The following is a 20,578-nucleotide window of genomic DNA, read 5'->3' as shown; positions in this document are numbered from 1 at the left end:
GCTTTTCTGACTAGTCTAAAAATTGAAAAAGACGATACAAAGCATCAAGAAAAACACTACATATGAAATCTAAGAAACATCAATCTTTTGCCAATTACTTTTCGAGAAACATCGATGATAAAAATCGATTGTTGAAAAACAAGATCGTCACAGGTTACCTTTTTAATTGTTTGTCTAAATCGATCTAGGAATTGATCTTAAATTATAGGTGACCAAGGAAACCGCATGTATGAAGACTGAAAAATCATATAGGACTTTTAGGATAACTCAAGGCATCGTGATAACAGCTGTATATTGTCAACGCCTTTCTGTATTTTCAACTTTCTTAAATCGAAAGTGTATCACTTAATTGAAACCAACTTCGGCAGACCATTCTAAACTCATCCCCTAAATAGTGCTAACAAACTTTGTATGGCATAGTCAAAAAGAAAAGAAAATAGGATAATGTACATACGGAATACATGGTCATTGTCTTAAAGTATCAGTTGTATTTTGGCGACTGTGGAGAAAGACAAAAGAGGCGAGCCTCTAGCAGGTTACTTTTTTTCTGTCAGTCCAGAGCAGAAAGTAATTCTGTCGAATTACCGCACGTGCTAAAATACAGTTGTTTTCCGTCACTGCCGAATATAACAAAAAGATATGTGGCGGATATATTCCGACAATGGCACTGCCAGTTGCAGGATAAATAAAGTTATTGTTAAAATTTACAATTGCCGTCTTTAGCCTTTTGGGTTTTTCTGAACAGTCTAAATACTGAAATGGAATGATACATAATTACATAATTTGAGAAACATCTATCAGTGCGCCATCAGAAAAAGTGATAATAATTAAATGTTAACTGTCAAAATTTAAAATGTTAACCTAAACCATTTTTTCTGATCAGTCTAAATAATGCAAGGTGCTTCAGAGGGTCCTCGGCAAACATATATGAAATCAGAGCAAAAGATCCATCGGTGTTTCTTAATGGTTTATAATCAAATTTGAAGATGACTACCTTTCAGCAAGTTTGTTGTTCAAAAGACTGAAAGGGTGTCACTAGGGGCTAAATAGGGGACAGTTGCATATGATATTGTCTTCAGAAATATATCAATAACATTTTAATACCTGTCAGAATATCCATCAGTGCGTCTTTAGTAGTTATATTTGTTAACAATAAAGTATGGAAATGGACGCCTATCAGCCATTTTGCATCTCTAATATTCTTATTATTATTACAATCTTAATGCCCGTCAACACATAAAAGGTCATTAGAGCCATAAAATCTAATTATTATGTAAATGTATAAATCGTAACTCCACTTGTGAGCAAGTTGAATTGTACATATGTACAGATAGATATAACTCTTTACAAATCAAATTTGATATTGTGTCTAATCTCGTTGCTTTCGAAAGCAATTGCACTGCTATAAATTTTTTCCAGATTTTGTAATTTTCATTTATCTAATAATTTTAAAAGACTTATGACAGCACTTAATAACTACAGCATAATAACTCCAGTATTTATACAAATTCTGAACACTAAATTTCTCAGCTTTCACAGTGTGCATATACGTCTCTGATTGGATATATTGTGTTATGGTCGCTATATTGCTCTAACTTAGATATACATATTTGTGTATGAAGTTGTAATATCCAAGCTCACTGAATCAGTCTTAATGATAGGTCATAGGAGAAAAGGGCGTGACCAAAATGACGTATTTGTCTAAATAAACGTAAAACATAGCCTACATAGCAATCAAACGTGACGTCATTGTTTTTTGTTTTATAAACAAAGTAACTCTTCTGTAAATGGAGGTGTTGAAATTTGTTATTGAAGTAACCTGCTTGTTCATTGGTTACTAAACTGAAAGACTGATAATTTTTGACCAATCAAATTAGTTTTTACAAAACACATAGTATTTGACAGGTGTTTGGGAAAGAAGAAGGAAGACGTCTCGAAATATATAGGTGCTATTCTACGTATAAAATGAAGTACAATTCACACATTTAGTTATAAGGTAAATATAAGCTTATATTTGTTTTAAATCTCCACCGCAATACGCCTGCGGGTTGCGTAAGATTTCATATGTTTGTGTCAAAATGTGCCGATAGTCGGTTCGCTCACGGTTTCGTATGATTGATATGATTACAAGTTGTGTCGTTAGCCTTAGGCCTTTCGTACCATTGGAGACACTATCAGCTCTACGACTAGGTTCATTTATCTTTGCTTATGGTCCATTGAATTACAGATGCTAAATCACCTGTTATTCTAGACATACACATCGTAAGGTCACATTTGTGCGAGTTACAGACTCTTTAAACAGGGCTTTGAGAGCACACGACAGAGGAGGATATTATTACTCTTAAATCACTCCAAGACGTCAAATTTGCCTAGAAAATAGGAAAGTATCCCAAACTTATATACATACTCAACATTGGGACGGTCTTATATTCTCAATCCAATTTTCAGGATTTTAAGGCAAGTCCAGAACATGTGCACTTGATAACTTGATTGGCAATAAATGTGCATGTATACTTGTTTGAAATATTAAACACACACACTAGCATTCAGTCTAACTTCATTCCGTAATCTTCTGCATATTCTGCATGCACTTATGATGTCTCTATCAGTCCTTATCATGACAGATTTAGTGCATATTATCTCATTTGGTATAACGTTACATTATCATGCCAGTTTGATAAAATATTGGTCAGTAGACTATATGTTGTAGTGTCTGGAGATTTGCCTGTATGAAGCTTTTTTATTTGAAACCAAATGCTTATCTGGAAAGAAATTCAGATTTAAGCCAAAAAGTTTTATAGATAGTTTGCTTACAAAAGGTTTGCCACAAGTCAAAAATATGGGTTGTTATATCTCATTCACCTGTTTACAGTGATAATGACAGATATTGACTGTACATCTAGTCTTAATTTATTAATCAGGGTCAAAATTATATGGCAGTCACAACTATAATCATGATGATGTCCCTTCACATTTATGTCAGTCTTTTCATTGAGAAGTTCTTTGAAAAGCAGCAATAACATTAATTGTAAAAAGATCAAGCACATTTTACTGACTTTTAGTTGCTTCTGTGTTAAAACATTAAATTTGTTATTAATTGTATGTGTGGTATACATTTCTATTTAAGTTTCATTGCTATCCCAGCTTGACCACTTTTTAGTTTGGGAAACCCCAGTCAAATTTAGTGTTGATAATGTTACTGAATGGTTTTGAAAATAAGACTATTCATTTTGAAAACACAGATGCATGATGGAGGGCAGAAATGACAGCGACATTAGTGACACATTATGTATAATCCTCGTTTCCAACACCAGATGTTGTCAAAATAAGTGACATTAATCAACAACATTGTCTCAACCAATTCAGACGGGAAGTCTTTTTTCCAGGCAGCAGTGTTTTGTGCATGTGCATTTTCATATATGATTATATATATATATCCAGACTTATTCAATAGATAAGGATTTCCTTTTTATAATTATTAATTAACCTCGTCATTTGTATATTTCAGTAAGAAATACTGTCATTGTTCATAAGTTGATATACACTTAATAGATTAATGTAATGATCAGAAAAAATCAGTTTAAAAAAAGGTTTTACCATGATAATGTTTTTTTTTATGATAAATACTGTAGATACCAGAAAGACATGAAACACCATTTTTTATCATTGACACTTAATCACTAAATGGCATTTTCCACTTTGAAACCTTAGAAATAACATCAAACTGTCCTGTATGGTCTTAAAAGAGTCCACAGCAAACCTGATCATCACTAGATGGTATTTATGCCTGATAATTATCTGCAGTACATGTAAAGTAAACACTTTTATAATTTATAAACAATGCTTTTGATCATGACATTTATCAAATGCAGGAGTCAAATGACCTTGTAACACATTTACATTCTTTTCAGATGTTCCGGCTTTATTGGAAAATAATGGATTGAATGATTTTTTAAGAACACTAGTTGTGGGAACAAGATACAAGATGGCAACAGAGCCTGATGAAGTAACAGTCATAGGTAGGTGATCAATACAGAGAAACTGCATTTATTTAGGTAGTTGTTTATGCAAATGGTAGAATGTTAATTTTTTTCTGTTTTGGATGTTCGTGTTGTTTCGATAAATTAGGCAGATGAAAAACATGCTTACAAATTCACAAAAATATAAAATTTATATTAATGATACAGGTTATAAATGTGTAAATACAAATAACTTGTTGATAAATTGTTAAGTTTATACCTGTAAATAATGTTTGTAAACAGGAAAGCAATGTTTACTGCAAAGAGAGAAAAAAAAATCCTTAGTAAATAGTTAACACTCATTGGCCTGACACTTTGTGAGTTTGTAAATTGGCAGCAACGTGTTATGTTTGATTTTTTTAAAACCAATGTCATAGAGACACCAAAGAGATATCTGCTATTAAATCCATGCAAATAATAAAAATATAAATAAAATTAATAAAATGCTGAATAGACTTGTTAACAAAGCTGTGTTTAAGATGAATTAATAACACATTGGAATAGGTGATAAATAATTAAAAAAAATATGGATTTTTTTCTGGTTTTAGTTTGTAAGTAAAGTATCAATGCTTGTTTTGTCTGAATGTACAGTGAAACATGCTGCACAACAAAGCTTCAGTACTAAATGAAAGTTTCTTGAAAAGGTTATTTGTTATTTTACATTTTTTAATAACATATTACATTGTATATTCATTGTAAATCTAATGTATGTAGATTGCAAGTGTCATTGTATGTGCAGAACAGTATATACGGAACCCTTAAATAATAGCATAGCTACAGACATTCTTCCTACTGAACTATTATAGTAAGAATGTAATAAATAACAGAGTTCCACTTTAGTGTCTATATATGTTGTTACAAAGGTGACTGGGTTGATGTTACGGACATTAAAGTTATTTACCATGTAATAAAGATCTAAAGAAAATGTAATAATCTGATACAGTAATATCCATTTATATACATGTCTATATACAAGTATCACAGTCATGTGAGGGCTGGATTGATAGTGCACATTTAATATATTACTATGGTGCTTGTTATATCTCCGCCATTATATGTAGAGAATGAGAGGGTCATATAATAGTATTGTGATCTACTCCTGTCTCTCCTGTCTTGTCTTGAATCAATATTCATACTGGGTATTACACAAACATTTTTCTTTTTTTGAGGGATTCATGAATAAAACCTAATTTTAAGGATACTTCAGATGGGTGTTAAGGTTCCAATATAGCCATTACTACAATGCATTATAGAAATTGGTCAGCGGTTTATACAAGCTAAAGAATATTCTTCTGCTTTATAATTAAATTAACATTATCTGAGATTGATTATAGGACATCCAACACATCTCATGGATGTATTTAGGTTTTCAAAAAATCTATCCCTTTATCAGATTACCTTGTGTTTGGATTTTTATGAGGACGGTTCAACTCACAATTGGACTTTGCATATACTTCTGATGTAGACAAAATGCTTTGCATTACAAAGAGTTAATGCCCTTTTCGTTATAAAATTGTCTTGAAATTTTTGTTTTCTTGGCTTCCATATTTTGTCTAGGGGTAATGAGCTGAAATGACTTTATAATATCATGCTTCAGATCAAGTTTATGTCTTAGTTGTGGCAATACTCAATTAAGCATGCCATATTTAATTTTGGTACAATGCATTGTATAGAATGACATGTTTAAAATCAAAGGGTGTCAGACAGTCTCAGATAGGTGCTAATAAAATAATATATATTTGTTTAAGCACAGCAGTTTGTTAAAACACAATCTGTTTTCAGGTCAGTTTGAAAGCATTTCAGTTGGTATTTTGGTTAGGTAATATTCGTGTGTTGATAGTAATGTTTTAGCATGTCATGCATGAGTTACTGTAACCACAGATGCTTATCAGCAACAGGTACCATCAAGTTCAAGCTTATAATGAAATTCATACAGATTATACAAAACAAAAACAATATATCAAAAACAAATGCAGTATGATACAGCATTAATTTTAATAAATTTGTCTTACTAACTAACTAGTTGATATAGACAATCACAATTCTTGTATGTGTATAGAGTAAACTGTACAGGCCTGTAACATAATGTTTATGGGGCACATATAGTTTAGCTATTTACATGTATTGAAAATATAAATTTTACTGTGTACTGAAGTGCACCTTAGTCCTGTCACAAATTTTATACACTTCTATGCAGTGGCGTTATGTGTACAATGTATATGATATCCTGCATGAGCTGATATCGAGTTGCGACAAACCAGTACATACAGGAATTTCCTGTATAATAATTTGTAAATATTTCGAATATTATGAACATGTATGACTATATATATATATCCTTACTTACTAGATATGTTCACTAATGCAACAAGATATGTATGTTAATGCTGCAGGATGTAAGATAAGATACTACAGTCTGACATGAAGTACAGATAGTAAATCTGACTGAATAGACTAGATATGATGTAAATGTTCCTGGAGGCCTGTTTGATTACATGATAGTTGAGGGAGGAAATACTTTTCCTGATTTGTTTTAATCAGAAGTCTTCTTTTTTTTAAAACTTTATCAGATTCATACAAGGACAACTATCCCTTGTCATCTATGAAAAAAATTAATTTCCATTTGTCTTCTATAGAAAAAGTGAAAAAAAAATCTAAGGGCATTTTATATTCAAAGTTAATTGGGATCAGTCACCAGCTGATACAGTAGTACTCATGTGATGTTATCTGTTATATGTAAAATGTTAGTTCATTTGGTTAGATGTGATTGAAATAAGTAGTGTACCTGTGCATGTTTACTGTAAAGGAATGTACTTTTTCATAACTAATGGTTCTATTTTGTATTTCAGTTGTCAGTGCTAAAGGGTTACAGGGCAAAAAACCAGGTTTGTAGAGAAAATGAGATAAACTTTTTTTTAATCAATAAAAAAATATTTATGTCACTGATATCATCTTAACATTATAAAAATGTTTTTGTTTTCCAAATGCCAATGCAAAATGACAGTCATCAACAGCATCATCATCAAGATGCCTAATGTCTATTCTTTAATAAGTCTTCTCGCTATTTCTTGGATATATATATAGATGGATATTTCTTAAATTCAATATGCAAATGTAAGTTCCCTAGTTCATGGGTCTCTAGTTGTCCAGTTTTGACTTATCACTAAAATAGAATCACTGACATCATAGTGATTTAGAATTTTTTGACAAATTATGACTCCCGATTGAGAAGTACTAGATGGATATTTCTAAAATTTGATTTGTACATATAAGTTCAAATTGATTTCTAGTAGATGGTGCATTGTCTGTTTTGTGACTGATCACACAAACAAAAATTGCAGACACACTGCTTCCTTTGTTATAGTTGGGGGGGGGGGGGAATCCTGGATAGTTATACACGTAAGTTGGTTTCTGGAGAAGCACATCATGACGACTCTAAAGCTTTGTATATCGGTTCCTTTTGTTTCCATGTTCAAAACAAAATGGCTGGCACTTGGCCATCTTGGAATTTGACAATTATAGATTGTTTGAGTTCTTTAGAAGCACTGGATGGATGAACTGTCAGTGTCCTCATACAGCCTTGGCTGTTATGAAAATGCTAAATGTGGTGAAAAAAAAACCACAAATCACAAAGTGATAAAAGAAGAAAAAAGAAATTGGAAAATGGTAATCTTGATAATTCATTTTAAGAGGAAGCTTTGATGACTGAATAGTTAAGACATCTCACTCTCTTTATCACTAGCCCTAAGCCTCAGGGTTGTTGATTTGAGGTCTACCCAGGGCAAGTCCCAGGTACTCTAAATACTCAGGCTTTCCTCCATCTCCCACATCTGATATGTCCTTGAATGACCCTTGTAATAGGATGTAAAACAACTCTAAAAAATTCATCTTATGTTATGATTTTTAGATTGAAAGTTATTTTTGTGCAAAATAAAAATATCAAAGTAATTCTCAAATGTTAAAATGAAAATGTACTTCTATACATGAATGTTTCATTTATCAATGTGTAAGTCTTTATGGTGTATTTTCTTTGTTGATACAGGAAGACACAAGTTCTCAGTGATCTTTGGTGTAGGTAATAAGAAATATCGAACTGCTGTTGTCAAGCAGCCAGAGCCAGAATGGAACGAGGAGTCTGTTATGTAAGTCAGTCCTATATATATATTTAAAAAAAAACCATGAAATTTAATGTTCACTTCTTTGGCACCAGATGTATCACATTATTTGTCTTAGAATTCTTTAGCAATGTCATAAAGATCAATAATAATCTCTCTGCCAAAAATTTGAGATGTAATCTTAGATTTCTTTTTTGATTTGACCATGAATATCAGCTATTGCAAGGTGATTATATTAACATTAACAAACCAGATTATATATAAGTTTGTGAAAAGAAATGACCTTGACCCATATTCAAAGTCACAGAGGTCAAATTTGTTAAAACCTTCAAACAGCTTCTTACAATACACAAAACACCTAGAATCAGGGTATTTTACTGATGATTTCCTTAGATGAAGCCCAACAAAGTATCACTATGAAATTATCGTGACCAATATTCAATGTGATAGGAGTCACTTTGTGACGTTAAGGCCTAGAATCATAAAGCAAGCCCACTAGACCTAGGTCATGAAAGTAAGAACACTGGTATGATTTACACAAACTTCAATACGTATCAATGAAAGTTATCATTTTATTTTCTATTTCAGTCATGTAAACAACATTCTAGACCAGGTGTTCTTCATTGTGACGGAGAAGGAAGATATACTTGGTCAGGTGAACATCCCAGTTACCTCCCTTCAGGGATCACCAGGACGCAATATGAAGTCAACACTTCAGCCTCACAAAAAATGTTCCAATCCAAAAGGAGAACTTGTGTATCAATGTTACGTCTCCCAGAGGCGTCCTGCAGGAATGAACCAGGAGTCCAAATCTCCAACTTTATCACATAAGTACAGGAAGGACAGACGTGGCTCCACTTTATCTAGTCTAAACAAGAAGTTTTCACGCTCTATTCATGACCTTTTAAGCTTTGGCAAAGCTAACAATAATGAGGAGGATAGTGGCTCGAAACTTAAGTCCAAACATGGGCCAAAGTTCATGAGTATCAGCTCGGGGCTAGACAGCTCCGGAAAGCTGCCTGTGATATTAAGTGTAAGCCCCAATGTGGGTCTGACAAGTGGAGGTACACGTATTACAATTATTGGTAAGAACTTGGGCTACAGTAAGAGTGATATTGTGGACCTGACGATTTGTGAATGTGACTGTGTAGACTACATCGAATACGAGTCTGCCTCCAAAATCCATTGTAAAACAAAGTCAACTCTCCCAGGCAAGGGTGACATCATCCTGGAAACAGAGTCAGGTGGCATAGGTACTCTCCGTAATGCATTTGCTTTTGTTGATAAACTCCCTGAAAACGGCGTGAACCCATTTGATAGCCCTAACCCATTTGATGATGATGCAGATTCTGACGAACATGCGAGTTTCACTATTGGAGATTCTCCAGAAATGCAAACAAAAGCAATATCTGTAAGTACTTGTTCTGCTATTAAAGCTAGATTTAATTGAAAGATGTTTGTCGTCCTTGAATGTAATTGTTCTTTGGAGACGAAAAAAAATAAAATCCATTGAAAATTAAAAGCAAAAAATATGGGCAAAAATACCTATTCCTCATAAAATATCTACGTGATCCTAAGACTCCAAAATTAATCTCTTCCATCCATAGTTCGATTTCTGGTATATTACTAAATTTGTTATCAATTTTATTATATTGGGACACAGCCGTACAATAACCTAGAAGCCTAGGATTAGTAAAGAGAATTTGTACTGCATAGTTTGCTTTCAAAATTTTAGGGTTTGTTTATAGTAGTTTCTGATATTTTTTTCAGATACCAGTGCCATCACAAAAAGGAGGCAGTGTGTCCAGTATTTCACCACCGACCAAGAAACACTTCATGAAACACCTGAGGAGAGCTAGTGAAGGACACGTTCTACAACAGATGAAAGCAGGACCGAGTAAGTGATGGAGTTTAGTTTAGACCAATATTACCTTTTCAGTTCATTAGTCCACCTGTCTGCCCATTTTTCCTTTCACATTTGAAAGGTTTTACCATTTCCATAAAATTTCTTTCAAATCTTGCACATTTCTGTGTTGCCTACTACTTATTATCCCATTCATGTTTAATTTTCATCAAATCAAAGTATATGTTTTACAGGAATATATATATATATATATCTTTTTGTTTTTTAGTGGTTGCTACTCCTCCAGTATCACCTACACCCAATAAGATTGAACAATTGCAGCACCAAGTCCAGGAACTTAAAAAAGAAAATCAAGGTATATTTATCACTTTCCATGGAACTGATTCAGCATATTTACATTAAGTGCGCTTTTCACTATCATCTTATGGTAATAACATAGGTTCTAGTCTGTGGTCTAACATGGTAAAACCTGTCCAATTGTCCTTTGTTCATCTGTCCTTAAAGAAAAATCCCTCCCCAGGACCTAAGGTTTTGTTAATGGGTACCAGCCATGAAATTTAATTGATTATCTGCTTTGATGTATTTAGCAGAAAATTGGACCATGGTTAAATGTGATTTATTTTTTTAGTAATCTATGGACCAATCAGAAATTTTGAATATAGGATGTTTAATTTATGTATAAATTTTTTTTTTAATTCAAAAAAAAAAAAAAAAAGGATGTTTAATTTTGAAACTGTTTTGATATCACAAATTAATTTTTTTAATGTTTTTACCTCATGATTTATTCAAATTTTAATACAACAAGTAATTAAAAGGAAAATAAAATCTTATAATTCATTCAATCATTTGAGATGAATGTTTAATGACTAGATACAGAAGAATATCTTTAGATAAGCTTCAAGAATTGTGTTCTTTCGTCCATTTGGTGCCAGCTTTAAATTAATTCTGCAAAGGTTCACTGGAGTTTTTAATAAACAAATTATAATAATAAAAATACAGAAATATAATTGGGCTGGAATGCTTATTTCACTGTAAAGGAGCAATGATGAAATTATGTAAATGAAATGATATTGATTTTTTTCAGCCTTGAAACAGGATAACAAAGACATGAAAGCATATATAGACAAGCTGGTGGCAAAGGTGATACAGCATTGCCCTGATGCCCTCGAATCAGACCAAATGCAAAACAGGTGGAGATAACTCTGCTTAGAATGTTGAAAGACTCTAAGTTAACATTAAACAAGAAAATATGTAAATTGGCTGTTCATTTAGACAATGGTATGTTTCTTTTCCAATGTCTTTCTTTTTTGTAATGATTCAAGTGGGAAATGTACACATTTTGTCATCATCCTTTGAAAACTAAGACCACCTGTAAACTGATATTAATGACGTTTGATGCCATGTACTGGTTTTGCGGGAAACCAGGGTTTTAGAAAAAGCAATTTTTACAGTGGGATTTGTGTTTGTAATCTTAAACATGGGCTGAACCCCTTTTTTGCCTAAATGAATGTATAATGTTTTAATAGACTGTTATTTTCTTTGAAAAATCAAAAGTCAAGATTACATTTGTATAACAGCCTCAGTTTCAGGTGTGCTTCTAAATGTGCAGAGACACCGTCTTACTTTGTTTTCTATAGGAAATCAGAGATCATGAAATTGTTTCTCTTGGACAATACCTCCTTGTTAAAAAAACAAAAACAAAACTGATAAAAATATAGTTCAGACAATTCAAGTTTCTTATATACTGCTTATCACAGTAACACAGCTATCTCAAAGCAGTTCAGAACAGCAACACAGCTATCTCAAAGCAGTTCAGTACAGCAACACAGCTGTCTCAAAGCAGTTCAGTACAGCAACACAGCTGTCTCAAAGCAGTTCAGTACAGCAACAGAGCTATCTCAAAGCAGTTCAGAACAGCAACACAGCTATCTCAAAGCAGTTCAGTACAGCAACACAGCTGTCTCAAAGCAGTTCAGTACAGTAACACAGCTGTCTCAAAGCAGTTCAGAAATTATCATTATGCATGGTTATCTAACCTTTTCAATGACACAAGACCTTTGTGCCTCTATTACTTTAAACTGATCAATTCATGTTTCTAAAGTTGTAGCACTGATGTGTGGTGTTACCAGAACATTTTATATTCTGATAGATGTACTTAACTATGCAAACACATAATGATGGTTGTAGCAACACTTCTGGATTAAATACACTATAATTTGCATACACATGAATTTTATTTAAAAAAATGAGTTTTTTTCTACATTATTATTCTCATTATCAGATCTGAAAAAACTTTCACAATTTTAGATTTGGTTTTTGTGTATAAAATATGAGTGCATGATTGTTGATTTAACTGTTACCCACTAGCAATATTTCTACTATTTTCATAGAGTAAAAACACCAGCTGTGATAAGGCTTTTGATTTAAAAGAAAAAAAAAATTTTTGGTGCTCAAAAAAAATAGATTAACTGCATTAAAACGTTTTCATCTTTAGATGTGTAAATGATTTTGAATTTTTTTTTTTTTTTTTCAATTTTTCTTACTAAATCAGATTCAGCTAATGAAGAAAGTATGTTGGTGATATAGCTGAGCTGTATATGATGTAGATGTTTTGTTCAGAGCTGTAACATAAGCAATGATTTCAAATATGTAGATTAGCTAAACAAAGTTAATTTAAAATGATATACTCAAGAGCATCCCTTAATTATATGCATAATATAATTAATTTTCTTTTTTTCTTTTTTTTTTTTTTTTCATTTCATTGTTATTTTTTGGTAACATGCCAAACTTTGAAAATAAAATCTGTTTATTATACTTTTATTTGCCCCTAAATTTTCTTGAGGGCACAATGAAATCACCATTTCCAGGAAATTGATAGGTCAAATTTACCTGCTACATTTCATTATCATTGCCACAGGTATAGTAAGGTATCAAAGATATCAGAAATTATTTCGGACTTGGACATTTACGCTGCTATAAAAAAAGCATTTGAAATTTAAACTGTCTGTGATGACTGTATGATATTGTTAAACATGACTTTAGTGTGTAGATAAGTAGTAATGTTTGTGATAAAACCAAATTATTTCATAAGCAGATGAAAGAAAATGGTTTACTTAGAATGTTTTTTGTTTCAGTGCATGTATTAAGTAATGAAATATGTTATAAAAAAAATATCTAAATGTATTGATTATGTTTGGTCCTTTGTTTTCTTTATACAAGATATATGTATAATGATATTTTGTTTTTTTGTAATCAGTTTTTGTGTTATTAAGAGTTAAAAACACATCGATCATCAGATGAATGTTATTTACAATTTATCTTTGTTAAATATTTTTTATCATGAATGAATGTGGAATTCTACAATCATGGAACTTTGATTACAATGGCATTACAAATCTGAAGAATTTACTCTCACTGTACAATATTACCTGACAATTGTTATTCTATTCAAGAGAACATGATTTGTAACAGTCGAGATTTATCTAGACATCAGTAATTGTCCAGTTTATAAAGGTTCTAGTACATCTGTTCCATTGATAATTCTAAAATTGGAAACATTGATAAAAGTATTGAATGTTTATATCTGAAATACAGATTAATTAATAATTTATGACTGGACTTCTTTTGCACTGGTATTAGATTTAGAATACACATAGCACAGATTGCAAGTTATAAAACCCTATAATAAGATTATGTATGTAAATGGTGTTTTTCTCACTTTTTTTCATATGTTAATTTTTAAATGGTTATCATTTAATTGTTATTTGATAAGAATTGTTATTAAAGTGACTGGTACATATTTTCATCTTACACATATCCACTAGACTATTAATTGGTGCTTTAATTTAAATTTTGTCAATAATGCTTATTTATCAAAGGAAATACATAAAAAAAAACCAATATATTCAGCTTTATATGATATAAAATTGCCATGCGACTCCCAAGCTTTACCTGGTTATTATCGTGGGTTTTGTTTCAGTAAAGGATCTCACTTGAAGAAAGCATATCAAAATGATTTGTAATAAATACCGGTATTTATTTTCCTATCAATCAGAATTGTTTGTAATTAACTGTTTTCATCAAGATCCAGTAGTAAATCCTTATTTGGAGGCATGGTTTTCCCAGAATCTTTACTCCCTATACATGAGTATCACTTACTTGTAGATCTGAATTTAATTATTTTTTTTATGACAAGAAAGATTTTTCACTATAAAGTTATTAGGGCATGTTACAACTGGAATCTTTTCCTGTGTCCTATAGCATTTCCAGATTTTATACAAGGATTTAGTAGATAAACATTCCTTCTACATTTCAATTTAAAATCATATTTTTGTGGGGACCATTTTTCAAGATTTGTCCAAAAAATGCCTGTTTCATGGACACTTATTTCCATGGATAAAGATATAGCTCATTGAATTTGCTTATACTATTTTGTGTATTAAAATCAACAAAAATGAAACTACACTCAAATCAATGATTTTATTTTATCCAAAATCAAGAAACTATTAAAGAAATTTATTGAAATGTGAAAATCTATTTCGCTTTTGTACTCCTACAAATGAGATATTAACAATATTATTGAAACTACCGTTTACCTTAAGGGTTGAAATTCACAAATATGTTTACCATTTCATTGTATAGATTTTTCATTTTGAATTCTTATGAAAGTAATTACTGTTTTGATGAGCACTGGTTTTAATAATGACTTTGTTTTGGGTTTGGATGTTGTTTAAATTTTTTGGCAGTGTTGCGTTTGGAATTTAACATAAAGTTTAAGTGGATTGAGTGATCAGATTTTTAATCAGATGGAGAACATCACCTGTTAATTATGAATAATCTTGTGGATTTTTTACCTGTTGATTGCTGTACTATGGTAATACACCTATTAGCAGCATTTGTTAAATGTGTCCTGGTCACACTTGTTTATTCTTCTGTTGTATAGATATTGGTTTTTGTTGGGTTTGTTGAAGCAGAATCTCCTTGCAGAAGCGGGTGGCTATCTCACTGAACACCATACAGAAAGCATGTTGCATACCCTTCAAAGTAATTAGAGCAAAAACTTTTGCCCAAGGACACACCAACAACTAAACAGGCTGTTATTTTTTTATCACCTGCCTGAGAAACAATGACCATGGTTAGGGAGCATCAGAACTTCACTTGAAGTTGCTTAGCCCAATGCTCTGCTGACTAAGTTATCACTGTAACTTCCTTAACAGTGTCTTTATGGCAGCCTTCTTACAGATTAGGAAATGGTGACCAGTATATGATTTGTTACACAACGTACGTGTATGTAAGCATGGATTACTTTATTAAGTGATGCCTTAATATGATTTATAAATTATTAAACATATGGAGTTATATATAGTGAAATCATCTGCAAAAATGAATTTCTACACTGATTATATCAATGCACTAATTGTTTCTGCCTTAAATTTCTGATTATGGATGGGTAAAACTTGCATATGTATAGTTTATTGTCCATCATGTTACGTTTGACACATTTCAGTTGATGACATAAAATACCTCTTTGAAACTGGAAGTTCAAAAAATCTCCTAAGAAAGAGGTGATAAGAAGCTACAATGACGTGTACATCACAGTTTGTATCTTATAATGATTAAAATAGATTTAGATTTAACAATCTGTGATATTTGGTACTCATGATATTTTCAAATATCTGACACAATTTGATAATATTATATGCAGTATGTGTAATTTATTTGACATGTATAGATCTGTACAAAAATGTCTTCATGAAAGATATGATAAAATTTGAAGTGTGGTTGGTAAAAAGGAATCATTGTATATTTTGTAATAATCTCTACATATGTTACTGTTATTGTTTATGATTGTCCAAGGCTGCGTTTTCATTATGCTCTAGATGGCACAAACCTATTTCATTATCAATGAGTATGCCAGTAATGTACCTGATGTGAGAAAAGATCCTTTGTGCATTTTTAGAGTTTGTTAAGAAGTATACCCTGATACACTGAAACCCCTAATATTTTAAACTATCTTAATATCATGTATTTCTCAAATTAAAAATGTGTATACAGGAATCCTGAGAAATTATGCAAATGTTGAATGTACCTATTAATCTTGACCAACCATGGTTCCAATCTGTGTCTACCTCTCATTTTTCAGTTTTGACCCTTTCTGTCAGTAATGTAAAAGCAGACATAGTGTTATTTTTAGGTAAGAACTCTGACCCATCTAATTACAAAAAACAAATAATAACTCCTTATCAAACATATCAAAAAGTTCAATACATCGTAGATAACTATTGTGTGCACAAGCATTCTTATGTTTGTACGTACACAAACAATATTATGATTTGTAACATGACATGACTTTATAGGAAAAATCACAGATGAAGGTTAGCAATGTTATTGGTACTTGTTAAAGGGAGATAACTTTTTCTCTACAGTGCAAATTTTATAATAAATAAAGAAAATAGTATGTTAGTAAGTTCCTACAGCAATTTTGGCATTGGTCCCTTGAGTAATAGGATAGCTATGAATTGATGCTACGAATTGATGCCAATAATATAACCTGTATTGCTACATGTATGTACTAGTGCTGTGATATGTATGTATAGTACACCTGCATACATTTATATTTAGTTTTCCATTCTAAAAGCAGCAGAACTTACAGTTTTCTATTTGCACATTTTAGTTTATTGGTTCGAGTGTCGATCACAGTGTTTCTATTGTTTTTAAGTAAAAGTAAGATCAAGTTTTCATTTTTGATTGGTCAGACTTATATTCTGAAGTTATAATGCATAGAGAAAGATTATGGTATCTGCAATTGGTTAAATTGTTTATTTAATGTCATAATTAGCCTTCACATTAAAAATTACGAGTATTCAAGTTACCAGTATTTTGTTAATGTATATTGTTCAGCAATAAGCCCAGCTGGCCACAATAGGTCTTCAACTGAATAGATGGGCTTATTTCAGGACAATGAAATATTGATTTCTAAATTGACTTAACTGATTGACTTTATTACTGGAAAATTAGTCATAATTGGTTTGTAATTATAATGAATGGATGGGCTTATTTCAGGACAATTAAATATTGATTTGTTATGTGATTGAATAGATGGGCTTATTACTGGACAATGAAATACTATTGGTTTGTAATTTCACAGTATTTATATCTGTTTAATGTGTTATATGGTGCCTTATTTGAACATGAACCTTTCAAAAACAGTGTACCACTTATATACATCTTCATATGTAATTACTTTAGAAATTCACCATCATGTAAACTGAAAATGTCACGTTTCGAATTGAGAAGGGGTTGGTCGGATTGTAATCGAACGTACTCAGATACTTAAGGAATTAAAGCGGTCAATCTTCTTATATACGGCATTTATACAAGTGTAGTTCTCAGGCTCAGGGTAATTTTGTGCCATTGGTAAAGGAAGAGACAATATCACTATGCCATTAGCAAATTACACAGTTTGTAATTCTAAACTTTCCCTTACCAAAAACTTGTACTAGAATATGCAAACGTTATTTCCAATTTATATCCCAATTAAAACAATTTATACATTTTTATTGACCTATTGCTCTCATTCTGTTAACTACACATTGTCGGGTGTTGGTCTATGGAACTGGAAGGTAGATCAATACATTTTTTGTAATTATGTTGCATCTATTCCAGAAGGTAGATCAATACATTTTTTTGTAATTATGTTGCATTTATTCCAGAAATGATAAGAACACGATGTTGTTCATTGTTTAACTATTTATGAATTTTTTTTCAATATGAATTTCTAGGTTACTGTACTTAAAACATCTTAAATTAACTGTTGAGCTGGAGCAAATGGTGCTTTTAGTAATTCAGGTTTCTTGCCAATTAAATACAAGCTGAGTTAAGTTTAAATTTTCAAGTCTTTGCAACGCGATAAATAGACTTCTAGACACTTGAACAGGATTTATGGAGTACTGTGTAATTATTTCATCATATCTCTGGGGTTTTTTTGTCAAAGTCTCCAGTGACTGAATCAGTATTTCAGATATCAACTCAAAGATACAAATACTAAGAAGGAAAATGAAATGTAGGGTTGTTAACAAAACTGAACAGATATTTCCTTTTATCTTTTATCATAATTGGATAACATTATGTGTGTCATGTAAAACATATAGCTATGTTATAATCAGAAGGATTTCTTAAAAGATGAAATCATTTGAATATGGATGTTTATTAAACTATCACTTGAAAAGAATGAATATTAACGTACAAAAATCTTTTTGCATATTCCATATATTTGTATATATTTCAAAACTGTCACAAACTGATAGGCAAATTTGTTTATTCATGGATCATATTGATATCTAAGTAACACTGGTATGATTGCTATTCAACTTGTGTTGAAAAATGGGAATCAGGAAATATGAAAATGTGTGTATATTATACAGGGACCAATTTTATTTGATATTTCATGTATTGGTTGCTACACATTTATAACTATATTGGAAATCATGATAGATATAATATTGGTAACTTATTTTCTGTCAGTTTTCAAGAATCCATTATTATCATCAGGTTTCTGAAACCATGTTGAAACATTTGTTCCTTTAGTATTTCCATTTTGATTTAAAATATGATTTTTTTTATTTATTGAATTTTTTTAATTAATTCAGAACACTTTTTCTCTTGTTTGCTCAGTTCAATAAGTTGAGAAATTAAAAATACAAGAGAATGCAAATTGTAGACGGTGGAATTGAAAATTAACTTGTTCCTGCAGCATTAGAATATACACATAACACATATCAGGCTTAAGCTTCACATTTATTTACCCTGATTCAGAGATCTGTTACACTTTTTGTGGTGTGTATAATACTTCTTGCACATTCATCATGATCACACTACTATTGTGTTTTGTATGGGTTATCAATAAAACTGTTTTCAGAGATGATTTATCTGATGTTTTGTGGGTTTTCTTTACAAAATAGATCAATGCTTGAAAAATGTATTGCTCGAAAGACATACAGGCTTGAATAAAAAGTAGGAAGAAACATTTTACAAAGACAGATGTTGTGCATGGTAATGGAAGAAAAAAACAATAGATATCAGAAATTGGCTGACATTTTCCTCAATTCAAAATTCAACTGATGAAATTGAGCTAAAATGTGCTACATCTTCTCCATTTGGACAGGAGTTATTGAACAAGAGGGCCACAGGCCTTAACAATCATCTGACTACAAAAACTTTCAGCAGGGAGAAGGGCTATTTTTTCTACTTTGAATTAAATCTTACTAAGAAGCTGTTTTCCACGATGAAGATGGTAGTTTCGGTGAGGTGAAGGTAACTGTTACAAGTGTTACCCATTTTTTGACAGTAAAGTTGGAGCTCAACCCAACTGGTGAAACTTGAGAAGAAGTTTGAAATAGGTGTTGCACAGGAAAATCATGATTGAGTAATCATAGCTTCCCTGGTTGCTGTGTCAAAGTTTTGACAAGGTCGAAAAATAACAACACTTTGTTGGCTACCTTTCCTTAACGTTTCCACCAATTTTTAGCTCAATGGAGTTTAAATATGTTTTTCAAGATGGCTGCCATCTTGGATTTCAGACATACCTGAAAAATAAACACTAAGTTAGGACCATCTCAGGATCATTTCATGCAAATTTGAGCTCAATCCAGTGATGAAACTTTAGAAGTTCAAAATGTCAAAAGTTTACACACATAGGACGATGGACGGATGACAGCACACAGCGCACGACAATGGACGAAGCACAATGGTTATCATGACCCTTCAGGTCAGATGACCTAAAAGTATGAAATCTCTGAGGACACCAGTGGAATCATGTACTATCCAGCTACCTCAAAGTATTGTACAATTACTATTAAGAAAATACCACTTTATATCAATTGGTTATGAATATCTATATTCTTGCCAAATAGCAATTACATTTCTCCTGAGAGCCTTCAGTGTGATGCTAGGAGTTAAAATCTAGCAGGGGTCAAGCTCGGAAAGAGTAACATCTGCATTAATGAAACTTTACCTGTAAAATTACTTCAGACAATAATTTAAATGCACTCAATTCAGTGCAATCAATTTTTAGTACATCCATTTAATAGATTAGTTCCATGATGGAATCACACTTTCACAATAATTGCTATATTACTAACATAAAGAAAGTGTATGTAATAAATGGTGTAAATAAGGGACGAATGCCTTTGTCCGGTTTCACTTGATACCTGGTATTTATTCGAATTTAGACTGAGTCAAAGACTCCTGACAATGGGTCAAGGGTCACTATGGTCATGTACCAATCTATTGTCCTGAACAATAAATTGGGAGATTCGCTTGGCATACAGCCTTGAATGCCGAAACCTCTGTACCAGTGAAAAGACAGTTGTCCACTAAAAACCCAGCCAATGACAAAGAATGAGACAATACCTGGACACATATATACGTATAATGTCACATAGGTAAACTGGACATGCGTACACAACATATATACATGCACAAGTAGTTAAGTAGACAACGCAGAAAACCTGACGTACATTTAATGGCAGCACAGTTTTAATAAAAATTGACCCTATTACATGTACACATAGCCATACTTA

The 20,578-nt window shown here is 31.8% G+C and overlaps 1 protein-coding gene across 1 annotated transcript; it reads left to right on the top strand.

The window, feature by feature from the left end:
- The first annotated feature begins 3,985 nt into the window (after positions 1-3,985).
- LOC132555524 (uncharacterized) lies at positions 3,986-11,198 on the top strand. The gene is made up of 7 exons (XM_060219872.1): positions 3,986-4,019; positions 6,869-6,904; positions 8,062-8,161; positions 8,723-9,545; positions 9,905-10,031; positions 10,267-10,353; positions 11,083-11,198. The coding sequence occupies exons 1-7, from the start codon at positions 3,986-3,988 to the stop codon at positions 11,196-11,198; spliced, it is 1,323 nt and encodes a 440-aa protein (XP_060075855.1).
- The last annotated feature ends 9,380 nt before the right edge of the window (positions 11,199-20,578 follow it).

Source organism: Ylistrum balloti, unplaced genomic scaffold, assembly GCF_031769215.1.
Source record: "Ylistrum balloti isolate Yb309-2 unplaced genomic scaffold, AGI_CSIRO_Ybal_v1 Utg370502, whole genome shotgun sequence".
NCBI lineage: Eukaryota > Metazoa > Mollusca > Bivalvia > Pectinida > Pectinidae > Ylistrum > Ylistrum balloti.
The sequence above is the reverse complement of the archived record's forward strand: the minus strand, read 5'-3'. Positions and strand labels throughout refer to the sequence as shown.

Bases quoted from the DNA above. Each gene is read 5' to 3' on its own strand.
- LOC132555524 (XM_060219872.1), top strand. From the start codon at position 3,986: ATGGCAACAGAGCCTGATGAAGTAACAGTCATAG. The intron at 6,905-8,061 runs GTTTGTAGAGAA...TTGTTGATACAG, and splicing joins GTTACAGGGCAAAAAACCAG to GAAGACACAAGTTCTCAGTG. The intron at 10,354-11,082 runs GTATATTTATCA...GATTTTTTTCAG, and splicing joins ACTTAAAAAAGAAAATCAAG to CCTTGAAACAGGATAACAAA.